Here is a 21,285-nt window from a genome sequence, read left to right as displayed (position 1 = left end):
AATCCTCTGTATCACCTCTTTGCTGTATAATAAACTGTTTTGTTTGCGAACCTTTGACTCTGACCCTATCTCCGCCGCTTGCAACTGGCGAAAGCTGGCCACCACACGACCATCCCCCTCCTCATCACTTGGTCTCTCCTCTGAGGAGACCACTGGAGTGCACGACAGGTGAGGGGGCATGCTGCCAGGCACAGATCCCGCACTTCCCAGGACCACCAGGGGGTGCCTGCTGAGCCACACACCGCAGAGCATGAGGGCAGCAGGCTGAGACACATGAATCAGGGAGAGGGCAAGAAGACATCCTCCACAGTGAGGTCTAGCTAAGGGTGGTCTGCACAGAGGAATGAGGATGCATTCCCAGTGGACACTGATGATGCAAGCAACTGAGCTGGGTGGTGCACCCCGGTGGGATAGTAGGTGGATTCCCATGCTGGAAAGGGATCTGCACAATCTGAAAGCATCAAGGCAACCAGCGAAAGAGTTGTCTGAGGGAGGGGGCCAATGGCCAGCTTTAGACATGCCCCACACACAGCTCTGGGTAACGGAAGCAGCCTTCAATACAAGACGGAGGTGGCAAAGAGAGGCTGCGCACATCACTGGGGAGAACAGCAAGGGGTGAGAATCGAACTGGCCCCAGACTGACACGGTGTTGAGGCCGGGAAAGTGTTTGTGCTACTGCCACACATGAGCCGCAAGGTGAATACAATCATGCCTCGTTACACTTGATTAATACGGAGAGACTGTCCGGATGGTGGAAAATGCGCAGTGCCCACACTAGGACCCCTGCATTTTGTCTCGTTAGTATGAATGGTAATGACAAAAAATCCCCAGGTGTTTCAGTTGCTCAATTTCGGAGGAATGCAGTGAAAAAGCGCACATGGCTGAATGATAGCCTCCTTCAGCACTCTCCGTACTGACCCTCTGCAGTTTAGTGTGTATGCGACCACCGGCCACCAGGCTGCATCACATTATTCCCAGCTCCACTCTGTTGGCCACCACAGAGCAGCGGATGGACAGCAAGAGCTGCACACTCCTCATTCGGGGGCAGGTGACTGCACCTGGGGAAGGTGCCACCACCTCCAGGAGGGTAGGCACCGTGCCGGAAGAAGGGACAAGAGCTGACCGCCCCACTTCAGTGCAGGGGAACAAGAAGGTGGGCATGCCCACACTGACTGCGGCTGAGATCACCCCCAGAGCACACCGGCCGGGGCAGACAAGGAGTTTCCCTCACTGAGGCAAGGGATGCAGACAGGCCGCGTTGTCTGACACAAAAGGACTCCTTGCCATGCCAGGAATTGGGTGTTGCGACCCACAAGAGAATCCAGCGGTAGGGGCTGGAAAACCACAGCTCATGATGCAGCCTTGGTACTACGCGTGGAAAGACCTGGTTCTCATATACATACTGAAAACTGCACAAAAAACGAAGACAAAGAACAAGAAGGCACGACACGGGCGCAGACTATCAACTGAATTTTTATTCACACGAAGAGGCCTATATAAGTATCTTCTGCCCACAGTGAGACAAGCACAAAAACACAACAACCGCGAAAATCAACCCAACACACAATCACCCACTATCCCTTCGCGTGCACCGTGATGCAACCATCAATTACACTTCCAAAAAACTGCCCACAAACAAAACCCCGACAACCTTAACGGTCACGCTGATATCACACCAAAGACCCATATCGCCTGCTCGCCTTAAAAACTGGCCAAAAAGGTTATCTCCCTGTCAAGCAAGGCCACAGATGGTGATGCCACACAGGAATCTGAGTCTTTCTTGATTAGGTAAGCCTCCACCATCTCCCTGCGTACCTGATCGCTATGCTTGAACAAGACGCTGGTCCTGTTCAAATGAGGGTAGCATTTTCCGCAACCCTTGCAATGCACGGCGAGATTGGAGGAGGCCACGCACTTCAACGACCTACGATGCTCCGCCATCCGCTCGTTTACACAACGACCCATCTGGCCGATGTACTTTTTTCCACACGAGAGCGGCACTTCGTAAACAACTCCAGTGTTACACTCTGTGAACCTAGTCTCCTTCCTGTGCGCTACCAAACAACCAGTTCCAGCACGACTGCCCTCAGACTCTAGCTTTTTACGCACAGCACTACAAATCCGCGCAAGCTTATTTTTGGCCGTGAAAATCGCGTCCACTCCGTACCTCGCCCCCACTTTCTTGAGCCGGTGTGAAATTCCATGGACGTACGGAATTCCCACCACACGTCTCCGTCCCTCGTCCTGCTTGTTATTGGAACCACTACTCCCCTTCTTGACCAGGATCGTTTCGGAGATCTGAGCCAACAACTGCTCCGGAAACCCGGCTTCCTTCAGCCTCTCCACCTGTGCCAGGAAGCTAGCCTCAACTTTGTGGTTACAGGATTTCGCAAGGGACGCTTTTAAGCAGGACGTGGCTATACCAGCCTTGACTATTTTGGAATGCCCAGAGCTGAAGTTCAACAGTGGCTTCTTCGTTCTAGGGTGATATTCCCAACACACACCATTATCCAGATACTCGATACTGAGGCCTAGAAACTGGAGGGTATCCGAGCTGGGCATCTCGAAAGTGAATCTGAGGCCGCCACCAGCATCTTTGAACATTTTTACGACGTCTGCAACCGCGCTGGGAGAGTGACTTCAAAATGATCAAAAAATCATCGACATAGCAGAAAACTCTTAGCGCTTGATCACCAAGATCCTCCGCCAGTTCCTGATCCATCCTGCTCGGATAAATATCGCTCAATACAGGTGCAACCTGGGAGCCGATGCAAACACCAGACTTCTGGACAAACAACTTACCGCCCCACCCAACAAAGGTCGATTCCAAGTAAAAAGAAAGCAGTTCAAGGAAACTCTCGGTTGAAACACTGCATTCCGCCATAAACACCAACTCGTCATTGTCTTTAACAATGCAGTCTTTCACTCTCTTCATCAGCTGAGGATGGGGCAGCAAATAAAACAAGTCTTCCACATCGATGCTGAAGGCGCAGTACTTTTTTCTGTCCAGCGCTGACAGGAACTCAACCACATTTTCAGAGTTGTTCACCAAGAAGGGGTCCAAAAGATTGAGTGATCTCGAGTTCCTCTGTAGAAACCCCGACACAACATGCTGCCATGTATCCCGCTCAGAAATGATTGCCCTGAGAGGGACGCCCGGCTTGTGAGTCTTTGCCGTAAAGAATAAGTCCAGAACTGTACCTTTACCATTCTTGACAGCCGTAGCCAGTCCTTCAAGGTTGCTTCCTTGCAGCAGCGCCACGGCTTGCTTTTTGATGGCAGCGGGCTTCACAGCTACTTCCTTGAAGTTCTTTTTCACCGCCTCGCCCGCTTTTTGGGCAAAAACCTTTTCCGGGGCGAGGACAAAGAACCCTTCCTTGTCTGAGAGGAGAGGCCTCAATCGCTCAGCGACCAAACAGTTCACCAACCCTTCCACTCGCCTTTGCCCTTCCATGGTCCATCACAACTGCAGAGCCCTCCTAGGTTTGTCTGCCTCGGGAACAGCCCTGGGGACAGAACGCGACCACCGCTCTAGTGGCGTCATGGCAGGCTCAAAGCAGAACAGCTCCAGGTGTTGCTCTTCCCTTCCTTGTGGTCGCTAAAGTCCTGATAGGCAGCGTGGGGCGAATGGAATTCCATAGGAACTCGGTAAGGCAGTCCGCTGTTCTGTACCAATCCTCACAAACCCGGTGCCGCAGTCGTTCATCCGTCACCACGCCACAGTGAACGCGAAGGCATAGCTTGTAAAACCTTGCTGGTCTCCACCACTCCGAACTAAGGATACGGCAGAACCGTTTGGAGTGACCGGGGGACGGCCAAAGCCATCCGCATAACGCCTGGATGTGAGGAGGACAAACTTGGTTTGGTTTATGGTTTATGGGGTTTTAACGTCCCAAAGCGACTAAGGCTATGAGAGACGCCGTAGTGGAGGGCTCCGGAAATTTCGACCACCTGGGGTTCTTTAACGTGCACTGACATCGCACAGTACACGGGCCTCGAATTTCTCCTCCAAAGAAATTCAACCGCCGCGGCCGGGATCGAACCCGCGTCTTTCGGGCCAGCAGCCGAGCACCATAGCCACTGAGCCACCGCGGCGGCAAGGACAAACTTGCTGTTTTGCATACCACGACGTCGTTCTTGCTCGGCACACACACACACAGCCATTAAGGCTGTCAACACCGCTGGGTTACGAAGATTAAATGCTACACACGGAAAAGAGCCCATTGAACAAGAAATGTAGTTAGTAATAACGGTAAACTGGGCTAGTTGGTAGGAACTCATACTGAAAACTGCGCAAAAAACGAAGACACAGAACGAGAAGGCACAACACGGGCGCAGACTATCGAGTTTCTGGATAATGGTGTGTGTTGGGAATATCACCCTAGAACGAAGAAGCCACTGTTGAACTTCAGCTCGGGGCATTCCAAAATAGTCAAGGCTGGTATAGCCACGTCCTGCTTAAAAGCGTCCCTTGCGAAATCCTGTCACCACAAAGTTGAGGCTAGCTTCCTGGCACAGGTGGAGAGGCTGAAGGAAGCCGGGTTTCCGGAGCAGTTGTTGGCTCAGATCTCCAAAAGGATCCTGGCCAAGAAGGGGAGTAGTGGTTCCAATAACAAGCAGGTCCAGGGACGGAGACGTGTGGTGGGAATTCCGTACGTCCATGGAATTTCACACCGGCTCAAGAAAGTGGGGGCGTGGTACGGAGTGGACGCGATTTTCACGGCCAAAAATAAGTTTGCGCGGATTTGTAGTGCTGTGCGTAAAAAGCTAGAGTCTGAGGGCAGTCGTGCTGGAACTGGTTGTTTGGTAGCGCACAGGAAGGAGACTAGGTTCACAGAGTGTAACACTGGAGTTGTTTACGAAGTGCCGCTCTCGTGTGGAAAAAAGTACATCGGCCAGATGGGTCGTTGTGTAAACGAGCGGATGGCGGAGCATCGTAGGTCGTTGAAGTGCGTGGCCTCCTCCAATCTCGCCGTGCATTGCAAGGGTTGCGGAAAATGCTACCCTCATTTGAACAGGACCAGCGTCTTGTTCAAGCATAGCGATCAGGTACGCAGGGAGATGGTGGAGGCTTACCTAATCAAGAAAGACTCAGATTCCTGTGTGGCATCACCATCTGTGGCCTTGCTTGACAGGGAGATAACCTTTTTGGCCAGTTTTCTTAAGGCGAGCAGGCGATATGGGTCTTTGGTGTGATATCAGCGTGACCGTTAAGGTTGTCGTGGTTTTGTTTGTGCGCAGTTTTTTGGAAGTGTAATTGACGGTTGCATCACGGTGCATGCAAAGGGATAGTGGGTGATTGTGTTTTGGGTTGATTTTCGTGATTGTTGTGTTTTTGTGCTTGTCTCACTGTGGGCAGAAGATACTTATATAGGCCTCTTCATGTGAATAAAAATTCAGTTGATAGTCTGCGCCCGTGTCGTGCCTTCTCGTTCTGCGCCTTCGTTTATTGCACAGTTTTCAGTACGAATTCCTACCAACTAGCCCAGTTTACCGTTCTTATCCTCATATACGCATGATTGCACCCACATTACACTCTATATACACAATGAACCCACTTCTCTTTTTCCAAAAAGTTTGGGGCGAGGGTTCATTACAGAGGACAGTTTCCTCTGTCTGCTTGCCCATGCATCCAGCACGTGGTCAGACACCCGTGTGTCAATGGTGCTCATTTCAACAAGTGCCTCCGAGCAAGCCGCTTGTGTCGCACAATGTGCTGGCACTCTGCCCCCTCAGAAGACCCCCCTTGGATGTGGGCAGCAGCATCTTGGCCTCTGCAGATGGTGCACAGACTGAGAGAAAGCCGTTCTCGACCACAGTGTGTGCTCTCCCAGGTCATTCCGATTGTGGAAGCCCACCTTCCTTCCCCAGCCTTCCTGCTGCCAGAGTGGTGCTCTGCCATGCGGGGCTAAATGCCAATGCATGCAGGGGGATCTCTGTCCTTCTAGAGATAAGCTGTCAGAGAGCGCCTTTGTTTCTTCCACTTCGTCCTGTGTTTCGCACTCGCTTAAGACGAACCAGGGTATGCCCTGTGGTCCTTTCCAATGCCAACTGAGCGCCCCCACACGGCCATGGAGTCAATGGAGCAGTCTCGGCTGTGTGGGGAATGAAATGTGTCCTGTTGGAAACATTTCACAGAAAGAAGCAGAGACAACAAAACTTCATCTCCAGTGCCTTCCCGGGGGGAACTGCGTTGGCAGGAAGTCTGCCTACCATAGTGGCTGGCAAGAATGGGGCACAAGACTTTTTCTGGTTAATGACACATGACTTTCACTTCAGATGTAACGGACGAACGGAGTCACGGCCCCAAGTATGAGCCTTAGAACACTGCCGCCAGCGAGACAGAAACAACCTGCCCCAGACAACCAAGTTCACTCCAGGAGCACTTTTGTGACAACCAAAAATTGTTTTAGCAGCTTAAACTTGTTGGCTGATTGCTAGCATGCCTGCAAAATGCCTTACACAAAACATAACACTGAGGCACCGGAAATGATCCAGCGAAGATCTGTTCAGTTCATCTTTAATAAATATCATTCTACCGACTCTCCAACCACTCTTATGGCACAAAACAACATACAGACATTGCAAACACAAAGAAAAATTCAAACATTGAAATTTCTTTTCCTACTTAAAAATAACAAACTCTCCATGAGCCATGATTTATTTCTTAAACCGATCATCATCATCATCATCAGCCTGACTACACCCACTACAGGGCACAGGCCTCTCCCATGTCTCTCCAATCACAACGCAACTAACATGAAATCGTCACACGGAAACACTGACGCCGTACAGCGCTCCAATCAATGCTTTCAAACAATCATTGTTCCCTCACACAATAAGTCAGTGGAATGAAATCCCAGCTAAGGTTGTAAACAGCTTCAATGCAATTGACAAAATTGCTTATTGATAATTGCTGTCTTCCTTGTTCTTCACTCACATGTGAGCTTTCTGCTGTGTAATTTTCCACGCTTCTTTTTATATATTTTTGCACCTCCTGCTTAGACCGATCTTAGGGTCTGCAGTGTTCTATTAACAAATAAAATAAATTAAAACTATTGGCAGCGGCAGTGGTGCCACACCAGCTTGGTGTCGCATGATGGAAACCTCTCAATGGCAACAGAAACAGTTTCCGTGCAGGAACCTTGTCTCACAAGATGTTTGCAACACTCCCTCGTCCAGCCAGGGACGCAAAGAACGGTCCCTCGAGTATTTGAGCTGTGCAGGACTACTAATCAGACAATCGGCACAGCAGCTCAAAACATAGTTTGGACCATTGTAGAAAAACCAGCGCTTATGAACACGGACAGAGGACAAGGGAAACAGACTGAACGGCGCTGACAGTTCTAGTCCTTGGTGACATCGACGTGGCTTCCGATCAAATGAAGACGTTACGTCTTGGACCCAAGTATTGCCTGGAACCCGGTATGAAAGTTGTTGAGAAATTGGCCTTCGCGCGTCATGTTGCGTTTAAAGCCCCTGTTGAGGAGAGACCCCGGTGTGTGTCTGAATGCATTGATGCGGTCGCTGGTAGCAGGCAGTACGGATGGTCAACGTAACAAGTTCCGTTCTCTGGTTAACTATTTATGTGAAAATCGGGTGCGGGCCATGCATGCTGACAAAGAGGGATTTTTTGTAGTACTTTCTGAGGATGCTTTTGCTAAGAAAGCCCATGAGGCAGTGCTAAAGAATTTTAGAATTGTCAAGTCCCAGCCATCTCGGTGTAAGCAGAAGGTATGGGCTCTCCTTCAGAAGTGTAGTCTAGAGGGTTTGGCGAGGAAGGTGAAGGGTGCTGAACGTTCCGTACTGGAAATGTCCTTCACAGCCAAAAGCCACAAACCGGATATTCCATTCAGAACCATTGTTTCTGAGCGTAGCTCTTGGCAGTTGATTGTTTCCACCTTTCTTTCAAGGCACCTATCGGCCCTTAATGTTATCGACCCGTTCCTCATTCCCAACTCAGAAGCCCTGCTCCTGAAGGAGAATCCTGCCCCGTGCCTGGGTTTCAGCACTGATGTTGTTCACCTATTCTATTCGCTCCCACGTGCTCAACTCATGCAGTACGTTCAGGGGTGCATCAGGGAAGACAATGATGAATGCAGTTCTCAAAACAGGTGTGGGATTAGTACTGCGTCCTTCGTGGAACTTTTGGTTTTTTACCTCAACGTATGTAGTGTGGGACGGCCAGTTTTACGTGCAAAAGTCTGGGGTCTGCATAGGCTCTGAGGTAGCCCCCATTCTAAGCAACATTTTTCTGGGAAGAGTTGATAGACTAGTGGATGAAGAGCTGGCTGGAAGTGGCACTCGCGAAGTCTCCAAGCCCTGGTTGCGTGTCTCAAGTCCTTGATGTTTTCACTCGCAATGCTTCAGGATTAGAGTTCACACATGAGGTGCCTCAACAGGGATCCCTGCAGTTTCTAGATTTGAAATTAACCTTTGAACCGAATCATGTCTGTTGGGAGTACTCCTCTCGGAGCGCGAAACCGTTGCTCAACTATGGCTCCTTCCATTCTCAAGTGGTAAAAACAGGTATTGTTAAGAGCCCCTTTGGTATGGCTGTGACTAAATCATGCCACCATAGGATGGGAAACAGCCTCCTCACGCAGGCAAGCAGGTGAAGGGATGCAGGGTACCCGGAGGCTCTTATCGTGTCCTGTGCTGAAAAGATGTCCAAAAAGTTGAAGGCATCCGGCCACTCCTCAGAACTTAGTACAGGTTCTAAAGAAGGAAATGTGGCAGTTATGCCGTACATTCACGCAGTATCTCACAGGCTTAAGAGAGTAGGGGCCCGATACGGAGTAAGCCTGGTTTTTTCTGCTCCCAATAAACTAGCAAAAGTAGGGGCTGCAGTGCAGAGGAAACGCGAGGGGAAGGATAGTAAGAATGTTTGCAAAGTTAAGCATGGAAACAAGTACGTTGCCTGTAGGAAGGGAGTGGTGTATCTTATCCCTTTGTCTTGCGGCCGTGTGTACATCGGCCAGACGGGCCGTTGTCTCAGCATTCGCCTCACAGAACACGCCAATTCGGCCAGCAGCAAAGATAATAGAAATGGAGCACAACACTGCCTCACGTGTGATTGTGTTCCGTATTTTGTTGACACGGAAGTGTTGTTTGTACATCGCGATCAGCGCACGAGGGAGATCGCGGAAGCATTTCACATCATCAGGAAGGGCGAGGGATGCGTAAGCAAATCCTCGATGAGCTTGTCAGGGAGAGAAATGACCCTGATTCATTCTGGGTAGGGAGGGTGAGGTAATGACACACGTGCCTTGAATGGATGATTGCTGTTTTTTTGTTTTCTCTATTTTTACGCTTGTGAGTGGCAACAGTGTATCCAGGTTTGACAAGATGTCTTTGCGCATGTCTGTGTAAATGTATAAATTGACTGTGTACGTATGAATAAAATTCAGTTGTAAGTTCAGCGCCGTTCAGTCTGTTTCCCTTGTCCTCTGTCCGTGTTCGTAAGCGCTGGTTTTTCTACAATGGATCACCACCAACTCGCCCAATACTCAGTTCGTCTATAGTTTGGACCGCTAGATTTCGATGCCAGAGTGCTTCAGTCACGGGGGAATTTCACAGACAAAGCCCGCACGGACACAGCTCTGCGGAGGCCTGCTGCGAGGTAGTGATGTGTCGCCATTTTCCACCACGGCGTCGGCGGAGTCGGTTGTGTCACCTGTGTGCCCTACACTGACAGTGCGCCGTTTTTCCTAGCAGGCGATCGCAGTTGGCTTCATGAAGTCCTTTGCATCGAGAGCAGGGACAATTCAAGTACGAATGCGCTCATCATCATCAGCAGCAGCAGCCTCACTACGCCAACTGCAGGGAAAAGGCCTCTGCGATGTCTCTCCAATTAACCCTGTCCTTCGACAGTTGCGGCCACCGTATCCCCGCAAACTTCTTAATCTCGTCTGCCCACCTAACTTTCTGCCGTCCCCTGCTACGCTTGCCTTCTCTTGGAATCCACTCCGTTACCCTTAAGGGTTACCGTTTGCATTACATGCCCTGCCCAAGCCCACTTCTTCCTCTTGATTTCGACTAGGATGTCATTAACCCACATTTGCTCCCTCACCCATTCCGCCCGCTTCCGATCTCTTAACGTTACACCTATCATTTTTCTTCCCATAGCTCGCTGCGTTGTCCTTAACTTAAGCTGAACCCTCTTGGTTAGCCTACACGTTTCTGCCCCGTGGGTGAGTACCGGTAAGATACAGCTGTTGTATACTTTTCTCTTGAGGGATATTAGTAAACTGCCATTCACGATCTGAGATAACCTGCCATATGCACTCCACCCTATTCTCGCTCACCCGGGTGAGTGAGCGAACGCTTTACCTGTGGACAACGCAGACGTTGAAGGCGGACCGAATGTCGTCCCCAAAGAAGCCGGCAGCGTTACAGTGATGGACAACGCACCGTATCATTGTGTGAAGCAGGATATAGAGTGCGGCGGATGAGTAGCCTCCGAAAAGGACATACAGACTTGGCTGTCCGGAAAAGGTGTCGCGTGGAGCAGCGACATGGTGAGGGCCGAGCTCATGCATCTTGTCAACAACGTAAACACAGGTGGGGGGGACCGATGCCATGTGGACTGCATCGCCGAAACTGCTGGGCGCCTGCCACCCTGCCACTGCCAGCTGAACCCGATAGAGCTCGTCCGGAGCGACGTCAAGGGTTTCGTGGCCAGTCGAAACAAGACGTTTAAGCTCCAGGACCTCTGGTTTGGCAAGGCATCATGACTGCTGAGAATCACGTGCAGCCTGCTATCAGTGAGGAAGATGTGATGACGAAACTGGAGCACACCATCAATGATGTTGTTGACCAGGAGGATCACACAAAAGTCAGGACCATCCAGTACTGTCGCAGTGAGAGCAATGAAAATGAGAACGACATCATCTCTCATGAAATGTGGCAGACGTCGTAGTGCAGGGCTTCGGATTAATTTTGACAGCTTGTGTGTTGACTTTTGTGCAGCTCATGGGCTTGTTTTGCACTTCGCCACCAACGACATTGGGCTGCCCCGGCCTGCATTCGACCCAGCTCAATAGTGTAGTGACCATGCTAGAATAAATACATTCATGTACACATGACAGGAGCATTGAAAATATAACTGTCACGTGACAACAGAGGAACTGATATGTCATGTGACAACAGAGGTAGAAAGAAGCAAACTACTAGGACGCCTTCTTTCACATGGGTGGAGCCACCTGTCAGTAATGTAGTGCGTGCCATCCTGATTGGACGAGAGAGCTCTACCTTTCGTAGTGCTGCAAGCATCTTGTGAGTATAGTGAGTTTGATAGCAACTGAGAACCTCAAAGGCTCTCGATTGAATAACCTTTGACAGTGGCTGTGTGACGGGGGTATCAGCACTTCCCGGACGCGGGACAATGGCAGCTGCCTAGCCGCATGTGGTGCACGGGAGCAGCACACTGAACTGATGGCGACAGAGGCGAGCTGTAATGGCAGCTTTGGCCAGAGAGCAGCCTGGTACTACATGGTATTTCACTCTCTTGCCAGCTACTGCGCAGCCCACTATTGTCACGTGACTGAGCTGTTCCTGAACATGACCAGACCGGTGGACTGCCTCTGCTCCGACATGGTCCTGTGCAGACTTGTACGAAAGTGCACACAATGTGTGAGGGGGAGAATAAAACGAGAACACACTTCCCAAGGCCATTCCATGGGATGGACGAAGGGGTGCACACACACTGACTCGCACACTCTGGGAACAGCACAACAGGTGGTCCCTCGAAGTTTGTGTAGGCATAGCTGCACCGATTCCCTCCTTGTGAAACCTGCTTCACCTGAGACAGTGAACTAGCCAGGTGAAGAGGTTTCATGGACCTGCCTATGAGTCGGCATGAGGATGCAATGCCCCGGGGCACTCACCCGTGGCATGACCGGGTCCCCAGCGATGTCAATGATGTCCACCTCCCGCATCTTGAGCTTGTCCGGCGGCAGCTCGTGCACCTGCACCACCACCAGAGGGGACACACTGGACCGGCTGGGCAGCCCGTTTGGTGCACCCCACCACAGCAGGGGGAGGCGGTGCCACCCACAATTACGACTTCCACCACCCAATCACGATTTCTACTATCCTCACACCTGCTGCTCTGACTGACGAGGCTGAGGTGATCTTTTGCAGCACCTACGGAAAGAGGCGCTGGCCACACCAACGTCACCACTCAAGCAGCAAAATAGTTCAGGAGTGCAAGCTGCTGGGTTCATACTGCAGCATATAAAGGGAACCAGCGAAAATAGACGCAAGACAAGAACAAAGAACCAGCGTTGTGGTGTGTGCCTTCTTTCTTCTTGTCTGGCGTCTGTTTTCGCTGGTTCCCTTTATATGCAATATGCAAGCAGCAAAATGCACCACCAAGAGCTGCGCTGTAAAAACAAACCACCCCAAATGCCAGCACAGCCTCGGTGCCACACAACATGGCTTCTTTGAAGAACCTGCAAGTGTTACAAAGACCTGCTGCCAGCTGCTTGAAAAAAACTTCACGGCACTGTTTTCATCCACGCACACAACGTGCCAAGTGAACAGCCCTGGCTCAACTGAACATGCAAACATCTGTGCTACTCTGCAGACTGTAAAAGCAAAAAGTTACAAGCAGTCTTTACCATGAGGAAAATTTAACTGACCGCAGACACCAAATTTTTGGTCAAGTGTTTTCTCCTCTCAAATGATGCATTAGGCATTAATATACACGGACCACCGCGTGGTATTTGCCTAAAACCACTAAATTACTTATAACAATTTCTTCTTCACGCTGTTTCGATTCTGGATTCATCACTCAAATGGCTTTGGTGTGCAGTTGATCTTTACGTCATGAAAGGTACAAAAAGAAACAACAAACAATAATGCAGGCACTGCAGAGTGTTACAAGAAAATAAGAGGCCAGGGAAGACATTCAACATGGTTAGGTGCACACTACCCAATGAAGGTTCATTTTTGGCATGAAGAAAAAGAAAATACAAAGGATAACAAATGAAGAATAACTTGATTATGAACCTGCCGCAGTTGCCCAGTGGTTAAGGCCCTCGGTCTACCGAGCTGGAGTACCCTGGTTCAAACCTGACCACGGTGGCCGCGTTTCGATGGAAGTGAAATGTGCTGTGCCATGTCCGTGAAAGATCCCCAGGTGGTCCAAATTATTTCCACTACGGGACCTCTTCCTTCTCTCAGTCCCTCTTTCATTCCTTCCCTCTGTCCACCGAGATATAGATACTGCGCCATTTCCTTTCCCCACTCCATTACGAGAGAGGAAGGTTGTTTTCGGAAACTGCTGCGTCGGCTGCCGTCCCCTCCTTACACATGTGCTTGTTGTTGGGCGACAAGGATGGCCACAGTGCATCTGCAAGATCTCCACGTGCAGTTCTTCGAGCTCAGCAGTGCCCTGCTCAGCGATCATCACTTGGCTACCAGGGAGAGACAGGGCCCCCATGTTCTTGGCTTGCTGTGCAATCCAAGGCACGCTTCCAAAGTAGAAGAGAATGAATACGGTCTGGAAGCAGCTCCGTGTTGCATTTCTGGCACATTTAATCATGGCTTGCCGATGCAAACATCACGCAACCTAGTTAGTCCCTTGATACGTGTGCAACAGCACACACACATTGCACATGACGAACGCTGCATGTGAAATGGCCTCAAGCATATGCTGCCCAGGCAGAGCACAGCCACCACTGGTTGTGGATTGCCAGGCAAGCCCTGACTGGCAAGGAAACATCATCCCCAGAAGGCCACAACAAAGAAGTTGGCACTGACACCACTCCGTGGTGCAGGCACTCCTTGCATTTGCAGCAGAAGTGCCAGAGTCTGCTCCCAGCTGGTGGCCCACCTTCGTCACAGCTACCCTCCCTGGAGAGAAGGGAGGCCACTTTCTGCTTGCCAGGGGGAAGGTGGGGCCCACTCCTCCTGCTGGCCCCCCTGTCTGAAGAGGGTTGACCAAGGAGGAAGTGGTCCTACACACGGGAAGAGGTTCAAGAAGCGGACTGGACAGGAACACCATGGTGTCAGCACCCAGGGACAAACTACTGAGGAGCCCAATGAGCAAGAAGGTCAGCAGCACAGGGAAAAACTGTACACTGCCGCATGGGAGCCGTCTAAAAAATCCCACTTTCACGGGAAGCAGCTGGGAGCACCAGCAATGCCTTGCAAGCTCCTCGTGAAAGGCTTGGCGAGGCTAGGTTTGGAGACACAACAATCGTGGCCCTGGAAAGAGAAAAGGCACCGGCAGCTGCTCAATCCAAGAGCAGACGTGATTGCTTGCCAACAGTGCTTTTATCACCACTTTCCATTCACAAAAGTTGCACATGACAGCCTGAACGTGGACCTGCCAGAGCTGCTTCCGCTTGCCTCTTGTTGACTTCTTTCATTAGCATTTTGAGTTTCTTTTTTTTATTTTCTATCAGAAATAAACCCTCAGTTGGAAGTGTGCACCTAACCATGCTGAATGTCTTCCCTGGCCTCTCCTTTTACTGTAAAACTATGGAGTGCCCGCAAATTACTCCAGTGTTAAACAACCGACTGGCCCAAACAGAAACTATATCTAATACAACAATATAAATGGCAGTATATGCTGTTTGCTGTCATTGCAGCTCTTGAAGCAGGCTGGTGTAACTGCTGCAGTGAATTAAAACTATGTATTAGACTGCAGCCTTTCTCTTGCTGGATGTAACCGGAAGTACAACTACATGCCTAAGCCATTGTTTCATTGATGAAACCAAAACAGCGCAAGAGAAGAAATTCAATTCAAAATTATTTAACAGTCGCAGGGCAATACCACGCAGTGCCCCATGCATTAGATGCAACTAAAACTAGGCACCTACAGTCACTTAACCATGCAAAGCCATTAAAGAGCAGACAGATAGCGTGGCAGTGCTCACTTGAGCCACACATTCCCAACTGCCAATGCATCTGGCAGAACCTGCAGAACATGCACTGCAACACCCACTGGGCATGTCCAGTACGCTTATCACCGCAGCAGCAGCAGCAGAAAACAATGCACCACTCCAGATCCGAGTGCTTCTTCCAGCCCCATTATCTGCTCAGTGTGAACGCAGGAACAGATAAGCCTCTCATTGCGACAAACCTTTAATTAATGAGCCACTCGGGCATTTTTGTTCCCCTCCACACATTTCACCGGCCTGCTAGCTGTTACTGAGAAATTTGCAGCCACATGATATTTTATTTCAGTTCCCGGTCTTGTCGCTTCCCATGTGCAACTTTACACTGGTGATGTCACAAGCTATGCACCTGTCAATATTCACTGAAGGAAAAATGTTGAGAGATTTGTGCTTGGTGCCTTCAGACGGATAATGAGCGAGACTGTTGAACACACAGCCAAGAGGTTTTGTGAAGGTAACTTGGGTCTGAACAGCTTCAACTTGTTGGTTTCCCTCATTATTGTGAAAATCCAGACTGAGTGAGGAGGGAGGTGCGGTTCCAGTGTAGCCAGCGTACAGTGCCGCTGTCCCAGACCGTGCTGTGTGCAGCACTGTGCTCTCCCCGCTGGTGGAAGGCATCCCCCGAGCACCCAGTGGGTCACACCCCCACAGTTGGTGGGCATCAACTCTCCCAGAGCTAACCCCGTGGTTCGCCCACTGCTGCTGCTGCTGGGCACACCACCCCGCACACTGACCGACGCCATCTGCCCCCCCCCCCCCCCCTAGCAGGCGGTTTCATTTTCAACCAGTGGTGCGCACAGCGGCCCCGTGAAAAAGGCACTTGGAATGGAGGCCAAACACGGTGATCTCAGTGAACGCCTCACCGCTGCCACAGAGCACTCCTTGGGAAATCCTTCTTTCATCAGTAGTAGTCTTGCCCATTTCAATTACAATGAACACCCGTCCTGCACCCACTAGGTTCTACATCAACAACTCTGCTCACTCCGTAGCCCCCTTAGACAAAGCGAGTCAAGACTCCTGCTATACAGCTGACTGCATTCAAAAGTACCCCTCATGGAGCAACACATCACTAAGCTGTGTCACCAAACACACGTGCATGCACGGCCACAAAACCAGCTTCTAGGAGAAACCAGAGGTGAACTCCTATCACATTTTACTCTTGCTTTCCATTCCACGATTATGTTGCCACAGTGCTGTCATTTCCCCCACCTGTACTCAGCTTGGTTGTTCCACGGTTTCCCCCATTACACCTATTGTAGATTTGCACCTTCTCTGAGGTGGTTGCACAATTGGGTTGTACTGGTGGTGATCCATGAATGAAATGTTGTATCTGTTTCTTGTTCTCCTCATGCACCTTGACTAGCCCATCTACTGACTTCTAGGGGCCTGTGCACACCTGCACTGCCTCATACACTTCTGTCCACTGGAAGCACCTGCACTGCTAGCAAAATGTGCACAACTTTCCCACACCATTCATTCTGTGCAGAGCTGCTGTTGGCCCCCTTCCTGGGGAACATGTGCCCCTCGAAGGCTGCCCAGCTGGTTTCAAAGGCACCCTCTGCGTAGCACGCCACCATGCCACCTGGGCACATCGCAGCCGCCTCACACATGCCACCAATGGCACAAGCGAGTACGTACGTTCTCCTGGCAGCCGTTGTCGGGCGCGTGCATGGTCTCGATGCAGAGCGTGAAGTTGCCGGCCATGTAGTCCGGGTTGGTGAGCACCGTGCGGCAGTACGGGTAGGCGTTCCAGGCCTCCTCGTGGATGGCCAGGGCCCCCTTGGGCGCCAGCATGCGGATGAACGAGGGCACCTTGCTCTCCAGGTGGTAGATCTTGTACGTGTACTGGCCCTTGTTGTACTTGCCGCCCAGCAGGTCCTTGCCCTCGAAGGGCTCGTTCTTGATCACCTCGATGCCCTCGCCGCCGCCCGTCTCGTTCTTGCTCGCCTCGGCCACCGAGTACAGCTGGCCCACCTGGTACTGAGCAGGAGGGGCGGCGGCGGCGGCGGTGAGCACCCCGTACCAACTCCTCCGCCTCCGAGCCGCCACTTACCTCTTCCACGGTGATGGGCAGCACGACACGGCTGCAAGCGCACAGGCTTCAGTCAGCGACGGGCACCCCATTGAAAAACAAGCGCTACTTACAATTCCTTGATGAGCATCGCGGCTATCGGTGCTGCATAGGCCGGTGGTGGCGAGGAAGGACTACGTCACTTGACAGGGGAAGCCGGCTGTGACCCGCAGGAAATCGCAACTCGAAACCCCTAGCGTCGGCAGCGCCCGGTCGGCACCGGTCCCCTCAGTGTGCGGCGGCCGATTTCCACGAGTGGCTAGAATTGCTCGGGAGCCATAAAAAGCCGGAAATGAACCTCGTCTTCCTCAGAGCAGCCCCAACTGCAGAACAATCGATTCGCGAAGCGCCATCTTCCGCCCACCGCGAAGTATGCGTCATCCGAGACGTCACTTGGATACGGTGTCGACGTAGAGCCCGTGACGCTGCTTCCAATGGGCGGACACTTCTCTGCGCAGCCGGAGCGCCTGACCTTGAACTTAGCTCGTGCTGCTAGAACGCCTTAACAGAGCACGTGCTCTGACTGATGCCGGCGCGGCAAGGCTGCGCATAAAAAAACGCCACAACAACTTCCAGCTCATCTGATCAGAAATTGTCGTCGCGTAGCGTATTAAAGAAGCATGAAGGAAAAATCGCAACTGTGTGTGAACCGTGCATATCGTTGCAGCACCCAAGGCGTTCGAGAGCGGTACCTGCATTTTTCTCATAAAATAAATAAAAAGGCTGGAAGTACAGACTGTTCCGCAATTAAACGCGCCGCGTGGATGCTCCTCACAACCAAACCGATACCGGTGAATTGCTCGCGTTTTTCACACAGAAATGGCATTTCGTCCGCACAATTGTTTAATATCTCATTTTTTCGGGTATTTGCCTGAATCAGTAGGAAAAAGTCTGATGTTCGCATCGTCTGTGGCGACGACGAAACGAAACAGGCCGCTTTCTCAGCGATTGCATCAGTGGCGCCATCTCGTTTGTCGACCGTGTAGATTAGCCTACAGTGAACTATAATATTGGGTAGTGTGCTCACTGCGCCGCGATGAAGCCGCTGGTGTCGACATTTTTTAGTTTCCCGCTTGTACGCTAGGTGCCGCCGCTGTTCCGAACACTCAAGCTTCAGCTTAAGAACATTTTTACCGAATCCATCCACCCATCCATCCTGTAGTCGGCGCGGCACAAGTAGGCGCGGTCTCGCGATTTGGCTGCTTGGCGTTGTATTGGTCGTCGTTGTGTGCTGTGCTCAGTCTGTGCTTGATTTGGCGGATTCACTGGCGTGCTTAGAACATTATTTCGTGTCCCACGAACTTGCAAGGCAAGGATACAACATCCTGGATAAATCGCGAGAGTGTTGAGGAGAGAAAAAAAAAATGCCCGGCCGCCGGCAGAACCAAATTGCTTCGCGCCGGGTTGCAATACCGGCTATGCAAGCACTCTAGAATTGCTGACTTACCTCACAGACAAGCCATAGAGTTTCTTACTATTACCGAATAATAGTAAGAAACTCTAACGACTGTTGCGTAAATCAGAGAAAGTCGAAAAAAAATTCTCTCGGCCTAACCGCACGTTTGTTCGGGCTCAAATTTCGCACAGAGGCTTCATTTGGCGGTCAGTTTTGTTTTATACCACATTTAGGTGGGGTACTTGCCTGATTCGGTCAGAATTATTTGGAAATCCCCATCGTCTGTGGCGACGGTGAACCAAAACCGAAAGACTTCGCAGCAATGGTACGCGTGGCGCCATCTCGTAGCCACCGGAGAAACGAGCCCTCTACCGAGGACGGCTGAGCGGGTGCGCGGTTTATTTTAAAAGAACTTACTTCACCACAGATTCAAATGCGCCTTCGATGGCATCTACAATGCCCCCGCGGGAGCTCCCGGCATCGAATCTTCGTGCCCTTGCTACGCTTCCCGTACTTTGAAACTTTTTCAGCCACCTTTGCAAGCACGAGCGATGGGGCGGCCGACGATGAAATGTCGCCCTGAATTGCTTCCGCACGAAGCGGAGAGAGTTCGACTCACATAGCCAAGTCACGGCCATGGCCTTCTCTTCATTGCTGTATGCCCGCATTTTCGGCGATGTCTTGCGCTTCTTTGCAGGAAAGAGCACCGAGCAAAGGCAATTCTCTCACCAGCTTAGCACAGCTACCGCCGGTGACAGAAAAACGAAAGCAGACGACGCGAAGCGAACATGACAACACTTTATTGCGATAGACAGAAACCGAACTCGTTGAAATTGCGGCAATTTTTGTGCAAACAATGTTTTCTATGTCCAACATTGATAACGTGGTGAAGTAAGTTCTTTTAAAATAAACCGCGCACCCGCGCAGCCGTCCCCGGTAGAGGGCTCGTTTCTCCGGTGGCTACTAGAGTTCCTGTATATGCTCCCGCAGGGAGCAGAGTTGCGCGAAGGTCCGCCATCATGTTCTAAGCTGTGCGGGAAAGCCACTTCTCGTACGTACAGGGGCTGCGTAGCTCGCTGTGTAGGGCGCTTGGGCTTTTTTTTTTTCTCCTTTAAATAGATTGACTTGATGGAAAGTTTCTAAACGTAACGCTGAAAACTAATCTGTGATTTGCCGAGGGTGTGCATACAGAAACGAAAAAAAAATTGCCAAAGGTTAACAGCAACTCGTAATCATGACAAACTGACGAAAAAAGACTGGAAACGGCCTGCGAGTTTCTTTTTCTTTCTGGAACCAGTAATTTCAGAAGAACAAGCAGTTCGGTTCGAGATGAGACAGTGTCTGTCTAATCCTGTCTTCCTGCGCGCACGTCTTAAGAACAAGAAGAGTATATGGATGAATTACTTTTTTTTTTTTTTTCACAACTTGCACCGCCGCGTGTTCTGTACTAGTTATGCGCGGAAAATACGAAAACGCATCACTCTAGAACCACATTAAAATAATTGTGCAACTTGTTGTAGGCAAGCAGACTAAAGCAACGCTAATGCATTGAACGAGGCGAGTCTGACATAACGAAAAAATTAACACTCAATTGCTTGCTCAACACATTTCACAAAATGTACCCCGTTGCTAAGTGCAATGATAGGGCGGATCTTTAAAGGACCTTGAAAGTACTCTTACACGTAGATATTATTTAACTTTCCTCATTTTTTATCGAAAACCACTATCGTTTCACCTTAGTTATTAAATTACAATAGTTGTTGATTACTGTGGTAGGTTTTCCTGCCTGCTTCATCCTTATTGCGCGGAAGAAACTAATTTAATGTTCCGCTTTGCATTTTCGTACTCCTTCTTCGTAGATTCGGCTTAGGTCGCAGTATCAAACCATTTCGCGACTCCTGGATTTTTTTAAAGCCGAGGTTATAGGCTGACTTGCTGTCTTCCAGCTGAAATTATTCGCGGCATCAAGATTTGCGACACTTGTTTACATGCGATTTTTGCCTATCCTATCCTCACATATCTCACTTAATCCTTGTCAGATGGTTCTTAAGGGCATTTTTACTAAGAACAATACTTTATAGCATAGGCAGACAAATGGTTTAGGGGGGTTTAACTGCCCAAAGCGACTCAGGCTATGACATATGGAACAGTACATGGCCTCTAGAATTTCGGCTCCATTGAAATTCAACCGCCGCGGCCGGAATCGAACCCGCGTCATTCGGGTCAGCAGCCGAGAGCTATACCAAGCCACCGCAGCGGCTGCATAGGCAAATTAAATGTTTATGCAGGTGAGACTGGCATCGAAATGTAGCAAAACTTTGCATGGAATTTGCTTCTTGAACATTCATTGTTCCTTATATTTCACCTCGAATCATCACTACAGAAGGCTCGAAGCAGCAATAGAGTAAGCAGAGCCTGCCCTAGTGAAGGGCCAAAAAGTTGTAGATGCTGACTGTAAATTCTGTACAATTTTAATGCAGTGATATGCTACAAATACTGCTTCGAGGGACAGGTATAGGCTCAAACTATTATCCATAAAAGGACACTAAGTGAAAGATATAGACAAAAAAGATTTTCGTTGCCTGTTTCTTATTTGATAATGTGTGTTATTTGTTCAAGGTAAACAAATGTCGACACTTGAAAAATGTTTTTTACCAATGCAATTCTGATTTCGCTGTCGGAACAGGCAAATGTTGGTTGTGATGGCACTGGTAGATTTTGGAACATGTTAGAAATTTTTATTTATTTATCAATACTGTAAGCCTTTCACAGCCGCAAACAGGAGAGGTTCATTCTCAAGAGCCACTTGAGGCGTCGACGCACTTCGGCCGCCGACCTTCCACATGGCACTGCGTAAACCGCTTTGCCGTTTCCCGTGCGGTTGCTGCAGTTTAGCGCACTGCACCCAG

The 21,285-nt window shown here is 50.2% G+C and overlaps 1 protein-coding gene across 2 annotated transcripts in view; it reads right to left on the bottom strand.

Moving 5' to 3' along the window:
* The window catches only part of vib (phosphatidylinositol transfer protein vib), a 60,218-nt gene extending 42,835 nt beyond the window's left edge, over positions 1-17,383 (bottom strand). The window contains exons 1-4 of one of the 2 annotated variants that reach the window (XM_089565028.1): positions 17,055-17,383; positions 16,963-16,993; positions 16,548-16,889; positions 11,889-11,969 (exon numbers count right to left, since the gene is read on the bottom strand). In XM_089565028.1, the coding sequence (XP_089421154.1) occupies positions 11,889-11,969; positions 16,548-16,889; positions 16,963-16,993; positions 17,055-17,071 (471 nt within the window). In that variant the 5' untranslated portion in view covers positions 17,072-17,383. The remainder of the gene's footprint in view (positions 1-11,888; positions 11,970-16,547; positions 16,890-16,962; positions 16,994-17,054) is intronic. The other variant, XM_089565029.1, reaches the window with a different exon arrangement.
* Between the last annotated feature and the right edge of the window lie 3,902 nt (positions 17,384-21,285).

Source organism: Amblyomma mixtum, chromosome 10, assembly GCF_055824585.1.
Source record: "Amblyomma mixtum isolate Tamu chromosome 10, ASM5582458v1, whole genome shotgun sequence".
Taxonomy (NCBI): domain Eukaryota; kingdom Metazoa; phylum Arthropoda; class Arachnida; order Ixodida; family Ixodidae; genus Amblyomma; species Amblyomma mixtum.
This window is presented reverse-complemented; position numbering and strand designations above follow the sequence as displayed.